The sequence below is a fragment of the Microchirus variegatus genome (genome assembly GCF_963457635.1).
Source record: "Microchirus variegatus genome assembly, chromosome: 10".
NCBI lineage: Eukaryota > Metazoa > Chordata > Actinopteri > Pleuronectiformes > Soleidae > Microchirus > Microchirus variegatus.
In genome coordinates this window covers 27,143,109-27,163,139 of record NC_139811.1, presented here as the reverse complement: position 1 = coordinate 27,163,139, position 20,031 = coordinate 27,143,109, and the positions used below count along the sequence as shown (strand labels likewise).

General features: G+C 39.5%; 1 protein-coding gene across 1 annotated transcript; it reads left to right on the top strand.

The window, feature by feature from the left end:
- Positions 1 to 2: 2 nt before the first annotated feature.
- slc16a6b (solute carrier family 16 member 6b) lies at positions 3 to 9,249 on the top strand (the record flags this gene model as incomplete). Its single annotated transcript, XM_083895905.1, has 5 exons — positions 3 to 146; positions 349 to 492; positions 6,127 to 6,255; positions 7,682 to 8,575; positions 8,999 to 9,249. The coding sequence occupies exons 1-5, from the start codon at positions 71 to 73 to the stop codon at positions 9,247 to 9,249; spliced, it is 1,494 nt and encodes a 497-aa protein (XP_083752031.1). The 5' UTR covers positions 3 to 70.
- Positions 9,250 to 20,031: the final 10,782 nt, after the last annotated feature.

Sequence of the window (20,031 nt, the reverse complement as noted above, 5' to 3'; positions counted from 1 at the left end):
GGCCTTTTTCCTGGTGGAGGTCAGCACCTATGGGACCATCAAGAGCTTGGGCATCTTCCTTCAGGACCTGATGGAGGAGTTTAGGGAGACCAACAGCCGAGTGTCATGGGTCATCTCCATTTGCGTCTTCATCTTCTCTTTCACTGGTCAGTCACTTAGTGAATTGACTGTATTCCACAAAAGTGCTTTTCATTTCAGTTAAAGTGTGCAAATGCTAATACCTGACCAAGCTATAACTGTTTGTATCAAAGACCGACTCAGATATCATAATGTGTTTTATGCAGAAATTATTCTAATGAAGTGTCTGTTTGTTTTTTACCTCTGGCCCACTCACTCCAAAACTCTCAGCTCCACTGTCCACGATGCTGAGCAACCGCTTTGGCTATCGTCCAGTGGTGATGATGGGAGGCTTCCTCATCAGTCTGGGAACCATCACCTCTGCCTTCACCACTTCCATCAAAGAAATGTACATCACCATCGGGGTTGTCTCAGGTACATAAGCTATTTAAATCTCAACTCTATCTATCTGCTCTGATGTTTCATTTGTTTCAGTTTTTCATTATTATAATTATAATAATAATAATAATAATACATTTCATTTAAAAGAACCTTTCTGTCACTCAAGGTCACTTTACAATAAATATACACGTGGTTAAAACACAAACACTTATTTTTAGTATTAACAATCTGGATGGTGTGGCTCCAGTAATGTCAAAACCACACCTCAGCTGAAAGAAAGGAGGAGATCTCATCAGCATTCCAGAATATGATAGAACGTATAGCAGTGAAAACAGCAAGATTGATTACTTTTCAATCTCATAATGTACTGGCTCCTAAAATGCAGTCCTGAGTCCTCCAGTAGGTCAGTCCTGGCCATAGCTTGGTCTAACCTCAAAATGTGACTGGGCCCTCACTTTTCCAATTTCTTTAGATGCATAATGACCTACCAGATTAGAAAGGAAAATCACTATTTTAGATTTGATTCCTAATTGATTTTATTGGTTGCTTTATTTTACTTTTGTTATTTTCTTGTTATTTTATCATTGCTGCTTTACAACTATTCTATGTTAAGATCTTTGTGACTTAGTAAGAAAAGAGCTATATAAATATAGGTCTTAATTGTCTGTACATCCGTCTGTCTTTGGCCACGTCCACACTTACACAGGCTTTGTTTTTAAAATGCATCACATTTGGTGCATTAAAACTGTCAGGTTATAGACCTATTTAAACAGAACAAAACAGTGGCTGGCATTTCTGAATTTCTGTCCCTAGTACCTGTACTTAACTTCTTCGTCCCTGACGCCCCGGTACCGGGCACACAGAAACAAACACGTCATAAAACCATGTCTAAGGCCCACTTAGCAGTCAATGACATGCATATTTTTGTGTCCAAGTCCATTATTTAAAAAAAAACAAAAAAAAACATCATCATTTAATCTTTTCATGACATCTATCACTTTATTCTATAAAACCTATTCATTATCATACATTTTTCAGTAAATTCAAATAATTATATTATTTTATTTTTTGGCTTCTCAAACCCCTAAGATATCAGGTGATGCAGCTGCAAGTGAGCAGACTAAGAAAAGTATTAAAAACGTTATTTTAATAATGATAAATTCAAAATAAAATACTCAGGCATAATTTTATGTTTGAAATCTTTTGAATAATGTTTTTTCCCTAATATCAATAGTTTAAACGCTGCTAAAATAACTGCAAAACTTTTGTCCAGCAGTTTACATTTCAGGGTGGTGCAACCATAAACATTGGACTTTATTTTGAAGTCAAGAGACAATAGCTGTAAACTGAATGTTGCATCAGCCAGAGGAACCCCAGAGACCCTTGGGACTAAGCTAAAAGGTTTGTAGATCTCCTATACTATACTCTCAAATACTGATAAAAATAACTACTTTCAACTATATGTAGGTTGATACACTTTCCATGTCAGGTGGTCCAACCAATGTAAAACTAGAAAAAAATATATTTTATCATAAAACTCTTTAATTTGAGTTTAGTTGCAATTTTCAGGTGGTTCAACCGTTAATCAGGTGGCACAACTGCAAGGAATGTCACTATATAATGCTATTCAAAGCTCTAAGTTTATCCATGACACTTCTAGAATGATTATTAGTTTAGAATTTAAAGACATTACACACTTTAAATCATTTTGCATGATAATTTGTAAATTTTAGTTGCCAAAAATAGCATGACACAGGGCGAGCATTAACAATGATCCAGCTGCAAGGGAAGCATATCTTGCGAAAAAGAAAAGAGAGGTAAGACATCTAGACACAACACGACAGTGAATTTTACACTTGTAGACCTTTCCAGCAGGTGAAACTGTATTATATGTTTATTTAAAGGTCACATAGAGTGGTCCTGTTGCACATATATGTTAGTTATGGAGGTCTACTTACATATATTAACTTGTTTTTATGGTCAAAAACCTCCTAGTTTCTGTAAACTAGCCGATAGAAATCCTCTTTTCTGACAGTGTTTTTCAGCCGCGATGTTTCAGAGTGAACTTTCACCCCCAGGAGACAGAGTCTTGTGATTGGCCAGTACTATCCAGCACATCCGTTCTCAGAAGCGTAGCGCCCCCCTCTGGAACGGCGGATGCACTGCTCCTCATTATCAAAACATTGTTTTAACAGTGTTTAAAAATAGCTTCGTCACGACTCCCCGCCGCAGTCCCTTTTATGACTTTAAACCGGAGTCAGACCCAGAGTCAGAAGACACTGTTGCTCGTGAAACACCTCCACAACGGACGTTATTCTTCTTCTGCAGTTCAATGTACGTAACCGGATGTGCCCGGACTACCGCCCGGAGGAGGACGATCGGTTGTTCAGGAGAACCGCTGCTTACGTAACTATTACGGGATTTTCAGTGATCTCGTTGAGCCCCGAGATTACAATAAAACACAACATTCTCAGCAATGGCTGAACTGTTTGTTTCGAACCGTCAGGCTTCATAAACAAGGTAATGATGCAGATACACACCAAAAAAAACAGCGATAATAGGAACTTCCGGTCTAGTTCCGCTTTAATAAAGATTTAGTCCTTGGAGCATGCACAGTTCGTAATCAAAGCGCAGTTGTCATCAAAGCACAAAGCTTTTTTTTGTTATACGTAAACCTCTGTTTTCAACTATTAAACGCTGGAAAGTCTTTTTGCGCTATAGCGAAACTTGGTAGCATATGGAGCAGATTATGAACTCCCTGCGACATTCACTTCACACCAGAGAACATTCTCTCTCTTTGAGCACTTAACTAAAGAGATCAGCTCATCTGATGATCTGTTATTCCCTTAATTGCAGCATTAAAGCATTTTCTACACAAAGATTGAGACTACGGAGTGAAAACAATGAAAAGCGCGCTCTGCTCTTAAGAGTCTGTCACTATGTTTTATTAACATCCACCCAGATCCCCCGCACTTCATCGCGACTGTACTCGATTCTTGTTATAAAGATGTTATGTGAAGTGTTTTTGATGGGTCATGGTTAGGTTTAACCAGGCTTTTAGCTAGGTTAAAAGCCTGGTTAAAAGCCCGGAGGCCACCCTGCCCTCCGGAACACCCCCCCCTCCCTTGCCCTCTGGAATCCCCCCCAGAAAAAAAATGCCGGGCATGCAGAGCTTTTGAAATTTTTTTGTAAAAATGGGGCATTTTGAGGCTTTTTGAAGGACCATTATGGTGACTCATGAAGTAAGGGCAAGTAACTCAAAATGGAAAAAAACTGAAAAAACGAAATTAATTATTGTGCCAATTTTGTAACATTTATTTTATTTTATTATTTTATTATTTTTTTAATATAATGTTGTTGTTATGGCTGGGACTGACATCACTAAAGTCAAGGCATTGCAATTATAGAGGGTGCCCCTCATCTGGTGCGGGCCTTTTTTTCTGCGTACCGCCCCTGCTGACGCTGCTCTTCTCTCTCCTGCATTGTGCGCCACTGTAAGCCTTCGTATGGATGGAATACATCAATTCTCTGTGCGCAGTTTCATCCCCACATATGAGACCTACATAATGATCTTTATGACGAGGATTGATTACAGTCGCGATGAAATTCTTTCTTTAGAAGGCGCTTTAGCGCTGTAATTAAGGGAATAACAGATGCATCAGATGAGCTGATCCCTTAAGTTAACTGCTCAAAGAGAGAGAAGAGAGTGTCACGAGGAGTTCATAATCAGCGCTGCGCTGCAGCCAAGTTTCGCTTCTGCGTTCCGGAGGGCAAGGTGGGGACACCCTCTTAAAAAAATCCTAGCTAAAAGCCTGGTTAAACCTAACCCTCTCGAGTGGCTGTGCGCGCGTCCAAGCGTGTGTGTGTGTGCATGCAGTGCGAACGAGGTTGCGCTTAAGTTTACGACAGGGGTGGGGGACGTAACACAAGCGCTACACAAATGAAGACGGCATCTCATCCAGTCAAGATCACTGTACTTCACTCTGGTGGACACCTAACGAGCGCGTGCTGGCAGCAAAAACTACGGCCAGCACACGCCTGTCTATACCCGCGCGTCATCACAACATCGTTTTGGTGGTTACCGGGGGAAAAATAGGGCATCTTTAGGGCGTCCTGCCTAAAAGTAGGGCGTCTAATTTCTCATTATTTTTAGTCCCCAGGACGTCTGGACGTCCTGGGGACTAAAACACGTTACTAAAACACGTTACTATTTGGAATGAAAATGCATTTTTTTCGGCATATTTCATGTCATAAGTAATGTTATCAGGTGGTGCAAACAATATTTGTCAGGTGGTGCAACAAATTTTAAGCAATAAATGATAAGTTAAAGTGACCAAATGGTTTATAAATAACAAAAATAGTCATGTGTGCAGTTATTATACTGAATATATGAATTTGTGTATTTGTATGATTATTTTCCTGTCTTTAAATGTAAAATTGGATGTTAAGGATGCTTAAAACCTAACCTACAGAGAGCAAAAATAAAAAACACAATGAACGAAATAATAATGTTTATCTAATGTAGACACCTCAAGGGATAGTTGCCAAATAATACATTTTAGAAAAAATATAAGGAATGTATATATTTTTATATATATTTGGTTGGGCCACCTGACATTTTTGTTGTTGTGAAGTTAAAAGATACTGTTAAAAATGAGAATAGTTATTCAATATATGAGACATGTTCAAACACATTGTTCTGGACTCAAAAATATGCATTACATCTTTTTTATGCCTGTTATTGTTGTTATTCTTGCTATTATTATTATTATTATTATTATTATTATTAATATTGATAAAGTTTTTATTATTATAAGAGAATTGATAAGGAATTGGATTGATAGGTAGAATTGACAATGGCATTGATATTGATAAAAACATATCAATTCCCACCCCTAGTACTAACAATCACATGATACCTGGTCTCAGGTGTATTAGTGCACAGAGATTATTTTTGATAAATAAATGAATAGACAAATTAAACCTTAGAGCTCTGTGTGGACGCAGCCTTTGTGTGTCATAGTAACATGCCAGTTGCTCCTGCAGATGTTTGTCTCATGAGTGAATGAACTAAAGGGACTCCTAGCAGTGTCCACCACTGTTTCTTACAGAAATGACCAATGAAAGAGGTAAACTCCAAGTTCTGCTTCACTTTCTTAACTGTCGAGGAAGGACTAACAGAGTAGAACAGCAGACCCCCCCCCCCAACTCTCAAAATCAAAAACGCTAATTTCCCTTTCAGATCAGGCTGATGGAAGAGAAAGTGGCTCAGGAGTAAGGAACTAAATTGACTGAATGAAAGCAATTGATTGGATTATGAGCAAATTTGGTGAAATTACTTTTGCATTTAGAGAATTTTAACGTTATCTTTTCTTGGACAGAAAGCACTGCTAGCCCTCCCATCGTGTTGCCATGTCTGCTTCTGAAAAGGGCCATAGCTAACTTGAAATCCCTTTCTCCTCTCTCCCTGTCTTTTTTGTCTTTACATGCCCTTTGTCTTTCAGCAGCAGTAGCAACACTGAGTCAACTCAAGCAGCGTGCCACCTTTGAAAAAGGAGTGACCTGACAACCTTGAACTTTGACCCACCCCCATATCCATGCAGTGTTCCTACCATGCGGGCCAGTGGCTGTCATGTCCCGTTTTTCTTTTGTCCTCTTTGTTTACAGGCCTTGGCTACTGCTTCTCCTTCCTCCCCACCATCACCATCTTAGCCCAATACTTCAACAGACGACGTGCCCTTGTCACATCCTTCGCATCCACTGGAGAATCTTTTGCCATATTTGCGTTTGCTCCAGGCAAGTGTTTCGACTGAAATCATGACTCAACATGTATGTGGCTTTCTTCCATATCACATGGTCTTCCTCTGTGGATGAAGTTTGCTCAAGTACCATGGGCGCTCACTGCAAAACTTTGGCCACATGACAATGACGCCTGAGTGAGCATGTGCAGAAGTTGGTACTGCACACATTGGTGCCTACAGATAAAAAAAGTCATATAATTTTTTCCTGAAAAAATAGAGCATGTAAAAATTGTTTTATTATTTCAGAAAAACTGATCTGGGAATTTTATCGCATAAATTCACATACAATACAACAATGTCAGTACTGCACACGCTGGTGCCTGCCAGGTTTGAAGCCTGTTAGGTGAACTGTTGAACAGTTATTGCTTTTGATTCATGAAGGGACTTTGTCTTCCAGACAGATTAAAAACTGCCTCCTCAGTTGACATCCTCACTTGTGACAGTTTCTCTTTTCTTTTTTTTATACACTAATCTGCACTTAAATATGATTTTATTTGCAGCTTTCATTGTTTTCTTGCAAAGAGTCATGGCGTCAGTGTGTGTTTGAACAAAGGTTACAGGAGACGTATCCAAGATGCATTTTAATGGCATGGGAAAAACGGTTAATTGCCATCGGATCAACTTAATTTATTAATAATGGGTATGACTGTGGCCAATATGACGTCAACAGAGCTTGGTCAAGTTGGTTAGCTTGCCTACATGGGAGGCACACAGATACCCACTTGTTCTGTTTGAAAACATTTGTCATTAGCTATGTCATGTCGCAAAATTCATATTTTCTGCCCATCTATGGTGGTTGTTCCATTCCAGTCATTTTTTACTGATCCATGTAAAAAGAAACGATAGAGCCTGAGTTGTTTTAGTTGTTGTTTTTAGCCTCTTTACTGAGCCTCCTCAGTAAAACCACTTCCTTTTTCAGCAGCTGAAGGCAGCAGCAGAAATGTTGTGTTAGCATTAGAAAGTGCCTGAGAGAACAGTAAACAGTGAGGCTCATATATATAATATATGTATGATATATATGAGCCTCACTGTTGACATACACATATATACTGTATATATGTGTATGTATACATATATATATGCTGCATTGATCCTTGTCAGTCCATTTTACATTTGTACATTTGAACGCCACAAAAGTTGATATATGATGTATACACATTGCATGGCTCTTTATTTTAACATTGGACATAAATAATAGAAAAATAAGGTTGTGATGTCATACATGGACTCAGAGAGTATAGTGGAAAGTAGCAAGAAGCTAAATTTGGTACAAAGTAGGGATGGGTATTATTTATCAAAGATTGCATTTATAAAAACACAACCTTCTCCTCCAATTACCTAATGTGTAGTCCGCAGCTGCAATCAAAAATGAGAATGTGAAATAATAATAATAGTAGCATGACCTCTTTATGTCCCCACAGCCTTCACTGTGCTGAAAGAACACATTGGCTGGCGCTACTGTCTGATCATTCTTGGCATCATTCAGACCTCTGTGATTGGCTGTGGTCTTCTTCTTTGCCCAATCATCATCAAGCCAGAGCCTGTGAAACAAGACGATGAGTTGGACAAAGAATCACTCTCCATCAAGCAGCTACAGGCTGTCTATGAGCTGGAGAACGAACAAACTAGAACCTCCATCGGTTCAGGGGTTTCCCTGGGTTCTGCGGACTCAGGCATCACCTCGCTTTTTACCTCAAACGTTGACCTGAGGACTGTAGGAGCTGAGAGCAAGGCCCTGATGGTGTGGGACGTGCAGGTCAAAGAGTCTCCTCCTACCCCTGTCAAGGAGAAGAGCGAGGTTGAAGTGGAGGCTGGGCCTCTCAAGACCTCCAGCCCCAAATTGTTGGACTTCTCTGTAGTTAAAGACAGTGTCTTCATCTGTTACTCCCTCTTTGGCCTGTTTGCCACACTGGGGTTCTTTGCACCACAGCTCTATGTCATTGAACTGAGCAAGAGCCGGGGCATGGAGCCCAGTATGGCCTCCTACACGCTGTCTGTGATGGCCGTGGCCGAGATCTTTGGCCGCCTGTCAATTGGGGTGGTTTTGAACCACGTCTGCTGCAGGAAGACCCTGGTCTTGTTGGGCTGTGTGGTGATGATGTCCCTGGTCCTGGTAGCCTTCACCATTGTGTGGGAGTTCTGGGGCCTAATGGTCTGCTGCGCATTCTTCGGCTTCTTCATGGGCACTGTGGGCTCCACACACATCCCCATCCTGGCAGAGGAGGACGTGGTGGGCGTCCAGAAAATGGCGTCAGCCGTTGGTGTGTATGTTTGCATCCAGAGCTTCGCTGGGCTGGCTGGACCACCGCTAGCAGGTAAAACATGCCCTGTTTGACACTGATTTACAATATTGTGTAGAGTGGTGAATTTCCATTACCAGGTTAACCATGAATATAGAAAAGTGACTGACGTGCCAAACTGAGTACATGAAGCAGTGGAGATTTCGCCACAAGACTTTGCATTTAGTCTGTACTTTTGCTGTAAAGTAGCATATTCATGCTGGTATAAGTTGTTTTGTTAGACTGCAGGCCTGGTGGGTATGTCCATTTAGTGCAGCACTCCTGACTTCCTGGTATTTTCTTATAATGCTGTAGCTTATGATAATAACCCAAAGAACACAGATTATGGACAGATGTCTCCACCTATTTATATCTAAATCAATTTATATCTATTTATATCTAAATGTATCAAAAATAAGTCATATTGTGAATTGCAATCATCTCCTCTTAAACCCGCAGGTATGTTGGTGGACATCACACAGAACTACGGTGCTGCCTTCTATTCCTGCGCTGTGGGCATGGGTCTCAGTGCCATCTTCCTGACTCTGGTCGTTCTGGCCAAGTCTGGCATGTGTCAAAGAAAGAGCAAGGACAAAGACGAGAGCAGGGAGGAAGAGGAGAAAATGACGCAGCAGGACGACAGCAACCAGGTGGACTTTCTGGACGTGGACCTGGCCCCAGAGGACAGTCCCAACACTTCGGTGCTCTAAACTTTATGTTGAACTGTTTATAGATGAAGACTGATGCACTTGGACTTGGAGAAGCTGCTGCTGCTGCAGGTTCCAAAACTCAGGTGTCACTCTGTCACTTTCTGACAAGCTTGAAGTTCCCAGGAAGGAGACACTCAGTGTTGAGTGTCAATCCGTACACACACGTCATGCTACATCCACGCTACTGTTTTTATTGCATTACATCTGAAATGAAGAGTTTGAAACCACTTTAGTCTCATGTCCTTCACATGATGGCAGTGTCACCTCTGCTTAGTAGGGCCATCACTTTTTTTATCCAAAAATTGGATCTCCATTAAAAGGTGCGCTTGAAATGTTCAAACTTGTTGCCTAAAAAACAGCTTGATCTCAAAATATACAGGTTAGAAGTGCATAATCTAAAGTAACGTGTGGTACACATAGTGGACATGTGGCACCAAATATGACAAAGTACTGAACAAATCCACTGAATTTGTTAGTTTCGCTGTTAGCTCCACCCAAGTGAGGCAGAAGGAATAGCATTTCACCTTATTTTCGTTTCAGACTCAGTGACGCGTTTACATAATATTTACAGATTATCTTTTTGTTTCTTTTTCTGACATGGTTTTGAACAGATATCTTTAAATAAAAACACAGTAGTGTGGGTGTAGTATGAGTGTGTCTATTGAAATGCGCACACATGAAACAACAGCAGCATACATGTGCTCGTCATGCACTGGATGTATGGAGACAAATGCTGGACATGAAAATGTCACAGTGTGTACATAAATTCCTTCATGTTTTAAAGTTGCTATAACAACGACACACCACTTTTCCCATGTCTGCTACAACAACCTCAGTCTCTGACACATAACTTAGCTGTTAAAGTGTTGTTTTCACACAGCTGACCAAAAAAAAAGCAGGCAGCAACAGAGCAGCAGTTTCACTGTTTTGCCTCCAGCTAAAAACGCAGGAGTAACACACAAACTCTGTTTCCCTGTGTGAAAAGGCTTTTGATGTTTTCACTGAGCATGTGGGGGAGCACTAACTCTCAGTACCTCGTATAACCTTACTTGAACTATCCCTTTATGAACACATTATTCTGCTGCTTCTTCATATTTTAAATCTTTCATGGACAATATGGCTACACAGCTGTCATGATGACAGCAGCCTGTTCTGAGTGAACACTTCAATCATTGGTTCACTTGTTAATCCCGTCCACAAAAATGTCAGAAAATGATCACACGTGTGGTTTTGATCACACACCAAAGATATGCAGTCATGACAGTCATAGAGGAGCAAAGAAACCTTTTATTTATTCTATATAATAAAGAAACATTTAGGTTATATCATAAAACTCTAGTGTAGGAAGTTGTTGTCGTTGCCATGGTACCAATGTTGATTAGATGTAGTCATTGGTCAGTGATCATTATCTATCTCTCTGTCTGAAAGGTCCTTTTGTAGCCCTAATTTACTTAATAGTTCTTGTTCACACATCTTTATCCTTTACCTTTTTTTTTTTTTGTGATTTTGACCAGAGAGTATCTCTATTTGTTTTATTGTCTTTTTTTTCTTTTTTTTTCTAAATCTGAGTGCTGGGCAGGTTCCTGTCTGTTAAAGTGCCGTTTGGTTTCATTTCTAAATAAAATCTCCTCCAAACTGTTTGACTCTGGTAACTTTGTTTAATGTCATATTTTTGTCACAAATATCATAGACTATGAAAACTTGAGCATCGTCTCCTGGTCCAGACATTGAAGCTCAGGATTCATTGTGTTATATTTCAATAAGATAAACAGGAATTTGTTGATTTATCAAGTAATTGTTCAAATATAAATCATTAATGAAGATAAAAGACAGAAATAAATTCATAAAATGGTTAGTCCTGTTTTTAATGTCCCTGACTGTCCACAAGATGTCGCTAATCTAACAGAAATAATTATTTTTAAAGTCCAGTGTGTAACATTTAGGGTGGTACAACGGATAATTGAATTGAAGAATTAATGTGTGTGTTGGGCCAAAGATCGTAATAGAAGCTTAATTTGACCGGACAGGCTCACGAGATAAACTCTCGCTAATCTGTGTGGTAGAATAAGGTTTCTATTTCTCCTCACGAGTCTCCCCTTTTGTACTGTGATTTGTCCCTGTGTATCGCGATCCTGTGTCCTCAACACAGTCCGCGATCACTCATTGAGAGGAAACTTCCGTGATCTGTAAGAACTACAGTTTAAGTCGGACAAGCCGAATAAACTGTGTGATTACAGAAGTTTTCTGATCAGACTGACGCCATTTTCACGTGACGTTACTTTTGGTAACCCGGAAGTGGGAGGCGCGCCGTCGTGACAACTGTCACGTCAGAGACCCCTCCTTCTTTTACCTTTTGGCTTTGTTTGTTGCTTCCTGTTTTACTTTGGCTTTGTTTTGTTCACTTCCTGTTACCTACTGCCAAAGTGACACGCCCCCTTTTCACACATACACACACACACACACACACACACACACACACACACACACACACACACACACACACACACACACACACACACACACACACACACACACACACGCACACACACAGACACACACACACACACGTTCCTGCACTCAGATCCATACCCTTTTTATTTTATTTTACTTTCTTTCTTTTATATTGAAACGTTTTTACCAGCAGTTATTTTAGATTAAGGGATTGATGTTTGTTGCTGTTATTAATTAATTTTAATGCTTTAATAAATGTTGAACCTTTACTTTAAAAGTACCGTTTCTGTCTTTTGTGCTTGCTTGTTTGTAACAAAGGGTAATTGAAAGAAGCCAGTGTACGATCTCACACCTTCTTTGTTATTTATTAATTAATATTAATATACTTATTATTAATTAGTTATAACTGATAGTCAAGAGACACTTGAAGGTTGTAAAGTGACAGTTTCTCTGTCATTCTCCTCACGCTAAGAGGAGTGGTGCCCCGTTTTTAAGAAATTAATAACAAAATTAATTATTAAAAATAATTGATCATTTGTATTAATATTTCCCCACCAATTACTAAGTTGAATCACAACATTATTATAACTAGAAAAATGAAAAAGAAAATGATTTTTTAAATTTAACCATCCTTTTTCTGACATTGACAAAGAAAAAAGCCTTGTAATTCAATTTTAATTTTTGTTTTTTGAATTGAAAATTGAATTACCAAAAGATACACGGACTGTTCGCCTCTCTGTCGGCGGTGCTCTCAGTGAAGCTCACTGTTTTAAAAATACACAGAGGATTGTGCTTGTGTACTGATAAGTGCCACGGAGTTCACGCTTTCATACGTGTTAGCTGTTTATGGCTCATAGCAGTGGACAGAGGCGATGTTCGTTAGCTTGTTTGCTAATATTATTGATGTTTGTATCACTCAGGGTTTAACTGCAGGTTAACAACGCAAATTGTGTAAGATAGTATTCTAAGGTGCTTTTAGCAACACATCTAAATAATGATTTTGACTGAAATTTTCTTCAGCCACTGGTACATAGTTCTAGCTAGATGGATGATATTGATTTGATTAGCTAAGCAGTAGACCTGCTATAGAACCACTTATTATTATTGTCACCTATCACAGCAATGAGTCACCAGGTGACATCCTTAAAAAATAACACATACAATAGCATTAAGTAGTAAACAACTGTTAAGGAAAGCTACGAGTGGGGATATTGAAAGGTTTTTTTCATAAGAAAAGTGTACAGCATGAAGAGAAGGAGGGAAATGAAGGAGAAGGTAATCAACTGGAGAGACCAAAAGGCTCAGAGCAGAAGAAGTCAACAGGAGGATATGAACAATTAAGTGAAGGAGAAGAAATTGTGAGGGATGAAGAAGACGAGGCTGCTGCAGTTTCAGAAAGTGGGACAGAGACAGGAAGTGACCACCAGGCAGATGAAGACAACAGGGAGGAAGCAGGTCCTAGGCCTACAATTCCCCCTGGACCACATGGTATGTGTTTATTCTCCTTCCATATAAATTGCAGTACAATAGCATCACATATCATGTCACTTCAGTTTATGTTATAGGGTTAGATATTAAAAAAATATGTCTTATTCTATCAGTAATCATGATCAAACAAAAGGTAAAACTAAGGCTATGATAGAGGGAAAACTGTTTAACTGCATTAGATCATTCTATTTGCCACTCTTCTCTATCTTTTTTAGATATATCAAAATGTAAAGGTGATTCAGCAGTGCAGCCTGATTTAAAAACACAAAGACACAACATGAAACAGCAAAAAGAAGCTTCCATAGGGAGTGGTACAATTCTTGGCCATGGCTTGAATATTCCCTGTCTAAAGATGCAGCTTACTGCTTTGCATGCAGACATTTTGCATTGTCTAGAAGTAGTGTCACATCAGAAAATGGGTATTCTAACTGGAAGAAAGCCACTTCCAAAGACAGTGGGTTCAGTATATCAAATCAGACATGTAAATGCCATGATTGCATGGAGTGAGTATAAAACAATCAACAACAAAATACATCTGTCTTGGGAATGATGGGAGATGGGAGAAAAAAAAAGTACAAACTTTGACTGAAACGTTGCTTTTGACAGCTACTCTTATATTTATATATTTTATATTTCCCAACGTAGGAAAAAAACAGCAAAGTTTTTGGGGAAAACCTGGTCTTATTAGAAGGGATGGTGTTCATCCCACCCCACAAGTTTATTAAAACCAAAACTTGACAACAAGCAGTCGGGACCAGGAAACAGAGCTGCAGTTTAATACGCTTCTCTGTGCTTCCACTAGTTCAGTCGCCCCCTATAGATAAAGATAAAGACTATGCTATATATGATGACAATGCTATATATGAACAGAGATGTAGGATTAACACAGTGTCTGCATCTAGGGCTCCATACATTAGACAGTCACAGCGAAACAGGAGAGGAGTCATTCATAGTAACCTCATTAAAATAAACACTAGGCCAATGTCAGCCAAAAACAAACAGAAAGATAAGGTTCGGTTTATTAAATATTCGTTCCCTCTGCTCCAAAATATTACTCGTGAAAAGGGGAAACAGAAACTGCCTTTGAAAAGCAAATTTAACACATACAAAGAACACCAGACTTGCAGATCTCTTCTTAGTTTTCACAGTTGGTGCAGTTTGAAGCTGGATCCTCCGCTCCCTGAACTCAGGTCTACTGGTTATTCCAAAAGTAAATAGAAGTAGAATCGGTGGTAGAACATTTAGCTACCAGGCTCCTCTCCTGTGGAACCAACTTCCGCTTTCAGTCAGACAGTCTGACTCGGTCTCTGCCTTTAAGGTGAGACTGAAAACCTACCTTTTTAACATAGCCTATAGTCGAAGCTAGATCAGGTATGTCCTGGTTAGAATAGTCTATCTTATGCTGCCATAGGCTTAGACTGCTGGGGGAATTTCCCATCATGCACTTAGAATGAGCACAGACTTTGCACGAGCCGCACTTTCTCTACCTCGATTTCTCAACTTTCACCACTTACCTTATGTCCCTCCATGAGATGTAGCACATAAATCCACATCTCTAACTGATTTTTAATCTCTTACAGTTCTGCTGACACCAGTGAATGACATGAGGTCAGGACAGGAAAGAAGACTAGTGTGTCGGTCATGAACGATTTGTTCGAAAGAACTGATCTTTTGAGTGAACGAACTGAATGGGATCACATGAATTGATTGGTTCCCCTTTCTTAGTTCAGTTGAGCTCAGCACACGCTCACACACACACACACACACACACACACACACACACACACACACACACACACACACACACACACACACACACACACACACACACACACACACATATTTACTGGTGTTTGCCCACACGTTTTTTCGTCCTTTATGGGATCCACCCTTTCTTGTGGTTCTACACGGCTGTAAAAAACAAAAAAAAACGCGAAAATCACTTAAATTAAACAAAATGTTAAACTTTTGTCTCGATGCTGTTTTTTGGTGACTTGTGGGACCCGTTTCTAACATACAGTACTTGTGAGGTCCAGTGCTAAATAAATGTGAGCTACCTCAGCTAAAGGGCTATGATTGTTTGTTTGTATGCAAATAAAGTCAGCTTTACCCACAATTTGCTTTACAAAAAGACTCAAATAAATATGTCTCAAGCATAGACCTGTGCTACTATTTTATAAATAAAACCAGTTATTATCAGACTGATTATTGTTACTTGCAGTAGTAGCAGTGAGGTCTGTCCTAGGTTTAACAGGCGGTTTTTCCTTGCTCATGGTGGTTCTGTTGGGTCTCTGTAAATAATGTTAGAAGGAGTTCAGTCTAGACCTGGGGTCCGTTTCACAAAGCAGGTTCAACAAACTCTGAGTCTAACCCTGAACTCTGAGTTGATCTACTCTGAGATAGAAAACTCTGAGTTTTCGGTTTCAGAACAGCTGATTTGAGTTAGTTTGTTCAACTCGGAGTAGTTTCACCTCGAGTTAAGCGCGTGCACCACAAGTATAAAAAGACAGCATGAATGGAGCCCCATTTCAACGAGTCACCATGACAACGGGGAAGCGGAGGGTGACGTTCTTCACCCACTGGAGTTGGAAATATTAATGCGCTCATACGGTGAGTTTTTTTTTTTTTTTTTTTAATATATGTTTATTATTTTTCAATGGTCAGGGATAACAAGGAAAAGAACAGCATAGAAAGCAAAAACAAACAAACAAACAAAAAAACAAAAAAAAACAAACAGAACATAGCGCGTCTGAAATTATGATATTACTCCATGGTCATAGTAGGACAATAAGGCAAATGACAAAAGAAAAAACATTTATGAGTAAATAGAAGAATAAAATGGAGTATATAAGAACTCGTAAGCATCTGTGGCCAGTGAAGTATTATGTTTGTAGGTCATGCCCCTTTAAATATCTCAGCACAGGGTCCCATGTCTTGTCGAATACCTCTCCTCTATCTTCGTTATAAAGCCTCAGTCTCTCAAGATGAAGTGTGTTGGACATCTCTCCCAACCACAAGTCATATGTCGGTACACAGTCCATTTTCCACCAACGTAGAATCAGTTTTTTCGCTATCACCATCCCGAAAAGAATAGCCTTCTTCTCGTATTTGTTGGTAGAAGGTAGAACACTTGTGGCTCCCAGTACCGCTACCAGCGGGTTGGGGGCCAAGGTTTTTCCAAAAGCCTCAGAAAAACAGTGAAAAATGCTTTTCCAATAGGAGTGGAGCAAAAGGAATGTGAAAGATTACCTAACATAGATTTACATCGATTACACATGGGTGAAACAGTGGGGTAAAATCTGTGCAGCTTCTCTTGTGAATAGTGGAGTCTGTGTAATATTTTAAATTGTATAAGGGTGTGTCTCACATTGACTGAACATTTATGAACATTACAAAGACATTCCTCCCAAATCTCGCCACTCAACTCCATGCCCAATTCAACAGCCCATGCATTTTTATAAACCTCTGTATTCAGCAGAGCTCTCTCATTCAGGATTCGATAAAAAAGGGAAACTGCCCCACGTGTGGCCGGATTGAATTGGTTCATTGCCTCGAGACTATCATGTTTGCTCAGAACTTCAAATTCTGGTATATTCTTCTTAACAAAATCTCTTATCTGCAAATATCTGAAAAAGCTTGAGGCAGAGATATTATATATGGTTTGTAATTGTTTAAATGAGGCAAAAGTCTCTTCAATATATAAATCACTCACACAACTGATGCCCCTCTGTTTCCAAGCAGAAAAAACTATATCATTTAGGCCAGGCAAAAAAGCATGATTTTCACAAATTGGAGTATCAATGTATATATTTGGGGCCTTGATATGTTTTTATATCTGTTCCCATATGCGTACAGTACCATTAATTACAAAACTGTTACTGTAATATGACCTCTTAGCTATGGTGGGGCTATTGAGTAGTGCTAGCAAGGAGGTCTTTTTACAAAGTGATCGCTCTATACGCAGCCACGCAGGGCAACAATATGATGAAGAGGGGGGGCCCTTTCTCCACCAAGCAAGCATAGACAAATGGGCCGCCCAGTAATACATTTTGAAATTTGGTAGAGCAAAGCCTCCAGTATTTTTAGGTTTACATAAATGTTTTTTGGTGATCCTTACCGCTTTGTAAATCCAAATAAAAGGTATAATGATGGAATCCAATTGTTTAAAGTAAGACTGGGGAATGAAACACGGAATAGACTGAAAGAGATGTAGAAAACGTGGCAATACAATCATCTTAATTGCATTTATCTTTCCAGCTAGAGAAATAGGGAGAGTCTTCCAAAAATGTATACCCTGCTTGAGTTGCTCAATCTTATTATGCCAATTCTTCCGCAAGAGGTCCTCGGGATCTTTTGTAATTGTTACACCAAGGTAAGGGAAATTTTCAAAAGCCTTTTTAAAGGGAGTGGACTGTATATATGTAATATCAACTTCAGAAATTGGCATTATCTCACATTTGTCCCAGTTCACAGAAAATCCAGAGAGTTTGCCAAAATGACTGATTAATGTCAAAAGATGTGGTATTGATGTTTGAGGCTGGGAAACAAACAGAAGAATATCATCCGCATAGCGAGATATAATGTTCCTGTCCATTCATAACAATAGGAGATATTACATAACTTTTTCTAATACTGGTAGCTAATGGTTCAATAATTATAGAAAATAAAAAAGGAGAGAGGGGGCACCCCTGACGGGTCCCGCGATTGATTGCAAAAGGGTATGAAATATTTTGGTTGGTGATAACAGAAGCTGTAGGGTGTGAATAAATGAGCTCAACCCACTTCATAAAGGAGGGTCCGAATCCAAATTTTTCCAACGTAAACAGCATATATGGCCACTCCACTTGATCAAATGCGCGCTGAGCATCTAAAGAGATCACTACTGCCCCCTTTGTGTGCTCTGTATACAACACATGGAATAAGCGGCGCAAATTGAAATACATATGCCTGCCTGGCATGAAACCTGTTTGATCAGGGTGGATAATAGCACACATGTGCTTTTTTAATCTGTTAGCTAAGATTTTCCCTAGGATTTTGGTTTCAATAGGCAGCAGAGAAATAGGGCGATAAGAAGAGACCAGGTTAGGGTCACGACCAGGTTTGGGAATGAGTGAAATATTAGCCTTATAAAGGGTTGGGGGTAACATAGAACCCTGAACCGAGTGACTTAACATGCGTAGTATGAGAGGTGACAGCTTAGAGTTGAATACCTTGAAAAATTCAATACTAAAACCATCAGGTCCTGCAGCCTTATTATTGGGGAAAGAGGAAATCACTTCTGTAATCTCGTTCAAATTAATATCTGCATCTAGCGAGGAAGAAGATTCTCCTGATAGTTTAGGCAATCCCAGATTCTCAAAAAAGTCTTCCATCGCTCCAAGGTCAGGTTCATCATGTGACTGATAAATACCCTCGTAAAAATTAGCGAAACACTTATTAATTTTTTCAGGATCAGTCAAGAGAGCCCCGTCACCCGTTCTGATGGAATGTATGGCCCTGGAAGCCTGAGATTGCCTCAGCTGGCGAGCTAGTAATCTCTGGGGTTTATCACCAAACTCAAAATACTTTTGTCGTACTTGAGCCAGTAAGCGTGAAACATTCTTGGACAATATAGAATTATAGTCGTACTTTAATGCAGTAATCTTCCTTAATGTCTCAGGATTATTACTTTCCTTATACAGTGCTTCTAGATCAGACAGTTGTTTATCTATTTCAGTTAACTTTTCTTTAGATTTTCTTGTCTCTGCTACTTCATAGGAAATAATGTGGCCCCTCAGAACAGCCTTCATGGCCTCCCAAAGCATTGAGTCGTCTACCTCGTTAGTGTCATTAGTATTTATGTATAAATCTATTTTGCTTGAAAGATAGGAGCAAAATTCCTTGTCTTTCAGAAGGGTGTTATTTAGACGCCAGTTGAACTGTCCTAGTTTATGATTCAATTTAAGCTTTAAAGAGACTGGGGCATGATCTGATATGAGAATATTGTGATAAGTACATTCTACTATTTGTGACAGTAATCTAGAATCCAATATGAAATAATCAATCCTCGAATAAGACTTGTGAACTGCTGAGAAAAAGGAGAAATCTCTCCCAGTAGAGTTAAGAAGCCTCCATACATCGACCAGATTATTAGACTGTATAAGATTATTGAGGGTTATACTACACTTAGACGGGCTTATTTGGGGGTGTTGCCTATCAAGAAGAGAATCCAAAACACAATTGAGGTCTCCACCTAAGATTATATTTTCGGTTGACATACTAGATATATTGTTGAAAAGATTCTGAAAAAAAACAGGATCATCGAAATTGGGCCCATACACATTTATCAAAGTTACTGGTACTGAATTTAGCTCCCCTTTAACTATTAAATATCTGCCTCTGTCATCCGAAATAGTTTGTGCATGAACAAAAGGTATTCTTTTCTTAACAAGAATTGCCACTCCTCTCGTCTTTGTACTAAAATTAGATTGGAAGACGTGATGCCCAGGAAGCACATAATACTTTTGCTGCTGTTTTTTTAATATGCGTTTCTTGAAGGAAGCAAATATCAGCTTTGAGTGTACGCAAATGCGCATATACTTTTCCTCTCTTGAGTGGGGTATTCATCCCCCTAACATTCCAGCTCACCGGACATGATATCTCTGTCCCAGTCCTGAGCCTCTCGACTGAGGAATTTTTCGGCTTCGGCCGGGGTGTCAAACGTGCCCGTGTTGTCGTTCACCGTTACCACGAACCTCGCCGGGTACCTGAAGCCGCACCGTTATTTCCTGGCTCTGCACTTCTCCCTGACATGTTGAAAGGCCATCCGTTTCTTCATGGTCGCTGAAGTTAGGTCAGGAAAGA